Genomic DNA, 7,908 nt, shown 5'->3' on the forward strand with positions numbered 1-7,908 from the left:
TCTCTCTCTCTCTCTCTCTCTCTCTCTCTCCCTTTCTCCTCCTCTCTCTCTCCCTCTATATCTCTCCCTCTCTCTCTACCCTCCCAATCTCCTCTTCAAATAAACAAATTAATTAATCTGAAAAAAATAAAATAAAAATCAAACTCATAGAGGAATTGTAGGTTCCAGAGGCTGGGGATATCAGTAACAGGAACATACCGACCAAGAGTACAAATTTCAGTTAGGCAAGATAAATACATTCTGAAGAGCTAATGAACAATGTAATGCCTATAGTTAATGTAATATTACTTGAAATTTGCCAAGAGATTAAATCTTAAATCTTCTTACATAAGAAACAATGGTAATTATGTGAGGTGATGAACATGTTCATTAGCTTAATTATGGTAATAATTTTATAATGCATAAAAATAAAAAATCAGGTAATATACCTTAGGTATATTTAATATTTATTTGTAAATATTACCTAAATAAAGTAAAAAATAGTAGATAATTTTTATGATGTAATTATTTGTAACATGCATTTTATTGCAAATATATGAATATTTATGAATAATATCTTCATAAATCCAAACAGTTCATGTAAAGCAATTCATTAGATTATTTATGACCATTGATGGCAATTATCTTTTTAACTTTTATTTAATAAATATAAATTTCCAAAGTACAGCTTTTGGATTACAGTGGCTTTTTCCCCCCATAACTTCCCTCCCACCTACAGCCCTCCCATCTCCCGCTCCCTCTCCCATTCACATCAAGATTCATTTTCAATTATCTTTATATACAGAAGATCAATTTAGTATATATTAAGTAAAGGTTTCATCAGTTTGCACCCACACAGAAACACAAATTGTAAAATACTGTTTTAGTACTAGTTATAGCATTAACTCACATTGGACAACACACTAAGGACAGATCCCACATAAGAAGTAAGTACACAGTGACTCCTGTTGTTGACTTAACAATTTGACACTCTTGTTTATGGCGTCAGTAATCTCCCTAGGTTCTTGTCATGAGTTGCCAAGGCTATGGAAGCCCCCTGAGTTCGCCAACTCTGATCTTATTTAGACAAGTTCATAGTCAAAATGGAAGTTCTCTCCTCCCTTCAGAGAAAGGTACATCCTTCTTTGATGGCCCGTTCTTTCCACTGGGATCTCACTCGCAGAGATCTTTCATTTAGGTTGTTTGTTTGTTTGTTTGTTTTTTTCCAGAGTGTCTTGGCTTTCCATGCCTAAAATACTCTCATGGTCTCATGGTCTCTTCAGCCAGATCCGAATGCCTTAAGGGCTGATTCTGAGGCCAGAGTGCTGTTTAGGTCTTCTGTCATTCTATGAGTCTGCTGTGTATCCCACTTCCCATGTTGGATCTTTCTCTCCTTCTTAATTCTATCAGGTAGTATTAGCAGACTCTAGTCTTGTTTATGTGATCCCTTTAACTCTTAGACCTATCATTATGATCAATTATGAACTGAAACAGAAACTGAAACTGAAACTGCCCTAGTGTGATTGCATTGGTACTTGATGGGATTGAAATGGAATCCCCTGGCACGTTTCTAACTCTACTGTTTGGGGCAAGTCAGATTGAGCATGTCCCAAATTGTACATCTCCTCCCTCTCTTATTCCCACTCTTATATTTAACAGGGATCACTTTTCAGTTAAATTTAAACACCTAAGAATAATTTTGTGTTAATTACAGAGTTCAACCAACAGTTTAAAGTAGAACAAAAAAAATACTAAAAGGGATAAAGTATTAAGTTGTTCATCAACAGTCAGGACAAAGGCTGATCAAGTTACTGTTTCTCACAGAGTCCATTTCACTTCAGCAGGTTTACTTTTTGGTGCTCGTGTATTTGTCACTGATCAGGGAGAATATATGATATTTGTCCCTTTGGGACTGGCTTATTTCACTCAGCATGATGTGTTCCAGATTCCTCCATTTTGTTGCAAATGGCCGGATTTCTTTTTTTTACTGCTGTATAGTATTCTATAGAGTTCATGTCCCATAATTTCTTTATCTAGTCTACTGTTGATGGGCATTTGGGTTGATTTCAGGTCTTAGCTATTGTGAATTGAGCTTCAATAAACATTAATGTGCAGACAGCTTTTTTTGTTTGAAAATTTCATTTCCTTTGGGTAAATTCCAAGGAGTGGGATGGCTGGGTTGTATGGTAGGGTTATATTCATGTTTCTGAGGAATCTCCAAACTGACTTCCATAGTGGCTTTACTCGTTTGAGTTCCCAGCAACAGTGGATTAGTGTCCCTTTTTCACCACATCCTTTCCAGCATCTGTTGTTGGTAGATTTCTGTATGTGAGCCATTTTAACCGGGGTGAGGTGAAACCTCATTGTGGTTTTGATTTGCATTTCCCTGATTGTTAGTGATCCTGAACATTTTTTCATGTGTCTGTTGGCCATTTGGATTTCCTCTTTTGAAAAATGTCTATTAAGGTCCTTTGCCCATCTCTTGAGTGGGTAGCTTGTTTTGTTGTTGTGGAGTTTCTTGATCTCTTTGTAGATTCTTATTAATCTTTTATCTGTTACATAGTTTGCAAATATTTTTCCCATTCTGTTGGTTGCCTCTTCACTTTCCTGACTGTTTCTTTTGCAGTACAGAAACTTCTCAATTTGATGCAATCCCAATTGTTAATTTTGGCTTTGACTGCCTGTGTGATGGCAATGATTAATGCTAAGTCAAAGCAGTAAACCATGAAGGAATGTGATGGACGCAGAAGCATGCTGTTGTGAAGAACATGAATACAAGGGATATAAAGGAGAGTAGACATGAAATACACATAATAACATCACGGATTTTTCTCTTGTTTAATAAGAACTAAAGCTACACAGTAATATAAAGAAATAAAATTACATGAAAAAGGTAAACTAATATAAAGAATGACATGTAATGTGCATATAATCATTTATTAAGATTGTTTATCTAGTGATCATCTCTGGAATTATTTGAACCTGATCCATGTAGACTTATATGGAGTTTTAGCAAATATCACTCACTTTATTTTAACTCTTTTCTGTACAAACTCTTAGGATCTATATTAATTTGTGCATAACCCCAGAACTGAAAGGCACAATGGAGCTGTGCCACAGCAATCTCTCCAGGCTCCATTTTTCTACACATTCTTCTAAAGTTTCTTGAATATCTTGGTGTTAGCCATCAGCCCTGTTAACTTATGGATGATTTTGACTTTCACCAGATTGGGGCTTCATTAACCTCTGGATATCCATGTTTTTGTCCTTGAATGTTATTAAATATTTTAGATTTTTTCCATAGCTTTGCCTTATCTGCACATTCCTGTCTACATTCTAGTACCAAAGTCTAACTCTTAGAAACCTGTCATAAAAATATTCAATGAAAGTATAGAGACTAGATCTTTCACATTTGTAAGAGGGATACACTTACAGAATCATGAAAACTTAGAAAGTGTGGTGGATATTGCCTAAGTCTTCACAGTAAAGCCATAGCCTCCTGAATATTGAATATGGCTGAGGTCCTGCTTCTGCCTAAGCAGGCCTTGTGAAGGCATATCTCCCTAAATGGAATGCAGCTGCAGTAAGCAGGAGGTTTGGGTTATTACTAGATATTGCTTTTAGGAAAACTCCTTATCATACTCCAAGGACACAGAAGATTAGCCAGGAACAACTTGAACTTTTGCTTGTCACCATAAATATGTCACATGATACTTACCTCCTTTATTTGCGCCTGCTTGTTATTATTTTACAATGTTTAGTCTGGCTGTACATTCCTAATTGTTATGTTACTAGTTGAACCGTAGACTAAATAATAAAAAGTCTTGGCTGGAGCTATCCAGTGACACTCTTTGGATGAAGATGTCTGTGTTTCGATTCATCATTTGAAACTCCACAACTGGTGCCTGAACAGGGACCCTTGGCACAACATGCAAGGGATAGCTCACCTCTCCCAGCAAGGGTTAAAGATGCGTTACTCATTTCTCCAAGATCTCGGTGAGTCATTAAGACGAGGAATTCTGTCCCCAGCACAACAGAAACATAGGGCAGAATTGTATTATTTGCTTTAACAAACTAGGCACTCCACCCACAGAAAGGTTATTGGGTAATTACTGCAAAAAAAATTGCTGGCTGTTACCCTTGCTATTCTGAAAAGGGCTCACCAAAGGTGGCAGACTGGGATAAAATAGGACAAAAACTGCACCAGGATTCACAAGCTCCCATGCTTGTACCTTGTGCATGGCATTGCTGTTGGGACGCAATCGGCAAGGTCACAAGCCCAACTCTGCCACAGGAAACTAAGCCTTCTGATGCTCCTTTGGTTGCTGGAATGATAGCAATGCCACCAGCACAATCAGCTTCATAGGGAATGTTCAAAGAAGCCCAAGAGTAAGGGACCTTTATTGATTGCTTGCCCTATTATCAGACCACAAAATGCCCCAACCCAGCATGAATCTTAAAATGTTTTTAAAGAAGTGAAAAAATGTCTCACAGAATATGGCATGCAGAGTTCTTATACTACAGGCTTGTTAGAAGGTATTGGAGGCCAGTGCCGCGGCTCACTAGGCTAATTCTCCACCTTGTGGCGCCGGCACACCGGGTTCTAGTCCCGGTCAGGGCGCCAGATTCTGTCTGGTTGTCCCTCTTCCAGGCCAGCTCTCTGCTGTGGCCAGGGAGTGCAGTGGAGGATGGCCCAAGTCCTTGGGCCCTGCACCCCATGGGAGACCAGGATAAGTACCTGGCTCCTGCCATCGGATCGGCGGGGTGCGCCGGCCGCAGCGCACTGGCCGCGGCGGCCATTGGAGGGTGAACCAACGGCAAAGGAAGACCTTTCTCTCTGTCTCTCTCACTGTCCACACTGCCTGTCAAAAAAATAAAAATAAAAAAAAAATTTAAAAAGAAGGTATTGGAGGGAGCTATGAGATAATCCCTTGGGACTGGCAGATTTGGTTAAGATTTTAGCTACCCTAGCTCAATATGTGGTCTGGGGCCAAGAATATCAAGATCTGGTCCGCATACAAACTGTGGAAAATCTGACTGATGGCTTTCCTATTGATTTTGATCATCTATAGATAGATGATCTATTTGATCATCTATCTATTAGGTGAAGGTGTTTTTGCTTCAGTTAATCAACAGGTGCGCTATCGCCAAGAGGTTTATGGTCAGATTGCTGGTAAGGCTTTAAAAGCACAGAGACAGATCCTGACATTCGGGAACTTCCTACTTCTTTTTCTGCTATCAAACAAGATCCCACAGAAAGTTAGATGTCCTTTAGAGATAAACTACAAAAGGCTATTGGGCGTCAGGTTGATAATGAGGAAGCCGCTCAGGTTCTGTTAAAATAAATGGCTTATGAAAATGCAAGTCAAGATCATAAAAATGTGTTAAAAGCTGTTGCCTCCAAACCTGAAACAACCCTAGCAGAAATGATTAAATTATGTCAAGTAGTAGGCACCAAGACATAAAACTGATCTGTTGGCTGACGCTCATAAAGGTCTGGATAAAAAATGTTTTGGTTGCATAAAACTGGGCATTTTAAGCAAGATTGCTGCTCCACACCTAAAACTACAGCTCACCCATCAAAAGCATGTTCAAAATGTCAAAGAGGTTTTCACTGGGCTAATGTAATATGGAAAATAATTAGTAAAGTGGCCAACCTTATAGGCATCACTTAAATATTATCTTTTTATTATTCAATCAATGTTTAATAAGCAATAATATTCACAAAATACAAAATTTATATTAAGGCCAGAGTTCAAAAGAAGGCATATCTTTAAACATTATTTCCAATAATCAGTAACAATGAGTATCTGTCACAATGTCACATAGCAATATTATTTTACTATCAGTCCAATATTCTAGATTCCTATTTTTAGGTTCTAGTAATGTTCAAAATTTTCAGATAGTTGATAACTATGTATTGACTAAGAAGCAATAATTGTAATGCAAGTATGGGAAAAGAGAGTAAATATGAATGACAGTCAAAGATTTATGTAAGCTTAATGTTACTTGTAAGAATTATCCAGCCATTACACAACTCAATGTCTTTTTTTGTTTTTACAAAAAAATTGTATTTATTTCAGAGACAAAGATAAAGAGGAGACAGAAAGGCAGAATAAAAGAGAGAGAGAGAGAGAGAGAGAGAGAGAGAAGGAGAAACAGAGTTACCACCTGCTAGTTCATTCCTTCAATACCCACCATGGACAGACATGGGCCAGGTCAAATACAAAAGCCAGAAATTTGATTCAGATCTCCCACGTGGAAAGCAGGAACCCAGCCTCCAGAGCCATCACCTACCATCTCCCATGGTGCTCGTTATCGGGAAATTTTAATAGGGAGCAGAGCAGGAGTAGAACCTAGGCAACACAATATAAGAGGCAGGCAGACCAACAAGTGGCTTAAGCACTAAGTCAAACACTCATTCACAGAACTGCTGTGTTGATCTATAGAACAAGAAGTTAACAGTAGATTACATCTCTAACCACTATTTGTTACACTCATTGGTGTTATTCAGTTACTCTCTGTAGCCACTTTTCTCCTCCAGAGTTTCCTTATTGCATTTTTCACCTCAGCATTTCTGAGAGTGTAGATTAAAGGATTTAACATAGGGGCCACCATAGTATAAAATACAGCAACAGCTTTATCAATAGAGAGAGTGGTCACTGGGCGCAGATACACAAATATGCAGGGTATGAAAAATAAGACAACCACGGTGATGTGAGATACACAGGTGGAGAGGGCTTTGCGCCTCCCCTCCAGGCTATAGTTCTTTAGAGCACGCAAGATGATCACATAGGAAGCCACCAAGAGGAGAAAATTCAACAGGCAGATGAGGCCACTGTTGGCAGCAACAAAGAGACCATGGATGTGTGTGTCCGTGCAGACAAGTTTCAACAAAGGGTACAGGTCGCACATGAAGTGGTCTATGACGTTGGGGCCACAGAAGGGCAGCCAGACTGTGAAGAGGATCTGGATGGTTGCGTGCAGAAATCCTCCAGCCCAGGCCACTCCCACCAGCAGGATGCACAGCCTGTGGCTCATGATGCTGGCGTAGTGCAGAGGTTTGCAGATGGCCACGTAGCGGTCGTAGGCCATGGCTGTCAGGAGAATGATCTCAGCAGCACCAAAAATGTGTTCTGCATAGACTTGAGCCATACACCCAGTGAAGGAGATGGTTTTCCGCTCCTGCAGGGAGTCTGCAATCAGCCTGGGAGCTGAAGAAGAGGAATAAATCGTGTCTATGAAGGAAAGGTGGGTCAGGAAGAAGTACATGGGAGAGTTCAGAGCCTGGCTGGTGATGATGGTGGCCACAATGAGGAGGTTTCCCGAGAGCGTTGTCAAATACAGAAACAAAAACACCACAAACACGACTTTCTGCACTTTGGGGTTCTGTGAAAGACCAACTAAGATGAATTCAGTCACATTCCTTTTGTTCTCCATCTATGAGAGGTGGGTGGTAAAATCTCCGGGAAGAAATGCTTCACCTTTAGAGAGAAGATGAGAAAAAGACAACATAAAATAATCAGCTGGTACAAAACTGCACCTTTTCTCTACATTTCCATCTCACAGATTAACAATTCTCTTCCCTAATTTCTCTAGGAACAGATGCCTCCTCATTTTCTTAGTTGCCTCTTTTAGTTTTTTATTGTCTTGATCACAATACTTTAATAAGTTATAGGATTTTACAAAAAAAGAAATTCCATTTTCTAGAATCTGGGTAATTTTAAAACCACTTGAACACCAGTATGATGGAAAAATGTAGTCATTAGAAATAATAGTTTTGAGCCGGCGCCGCGGTTCACTAGGCTAATCCTCCACCTTGTGGCGCCAGCACACCAGGTTCTAGTCCCAGTCGGGGCGCCGGATTCTGTCCCGGTTGCCCTTCTTCCAGGCCAGCTCTCTGCTGTGGCCAGGGAGTGCAGTGGAGGA

At 39.6% G+C, this 7,908-nt stretch overlaps 1 protein-coding gene across 1 annotated transcript; it reads right to left on the reverse strand.

The window, feature by feature from the left end:
* Positions 1–6,489: 6,489 nt before the first annotated feature.
* On the reverse strand, positions 6,490–7,422 carry LOC100357889 (olfactory receptor 4C12). Its single transcript, XM_002709109.2, has one exon. The coding sequence runs from the start codon at positions 7,417–7,419 to the stop codon at positions 6,490–6,492; it is 930 nt and encodes a 309-aa protein (XP_002709155.2). The 5' UTR covers positions 7,420–7,422.
* Positions 7,423–7,908: the final 486 nt, after the last annotated feature.

Source organism: Oryctolagus cuniculus, chromosome 1 (assembly GCF_051225735.1).
Source record: "Oryctolagus cuniculus isolate XC-2025 breed Fujian yellow rabbit chromosome 1, ASM5122573v1, whole genome shotgun sequence".
Lineage (NCBI taxonomy): Eukaryota > Metazoa > Chordata > Mammalia > Lagomorpha > Leporidae > Oryctolagus > Oryctolagus cuniculus.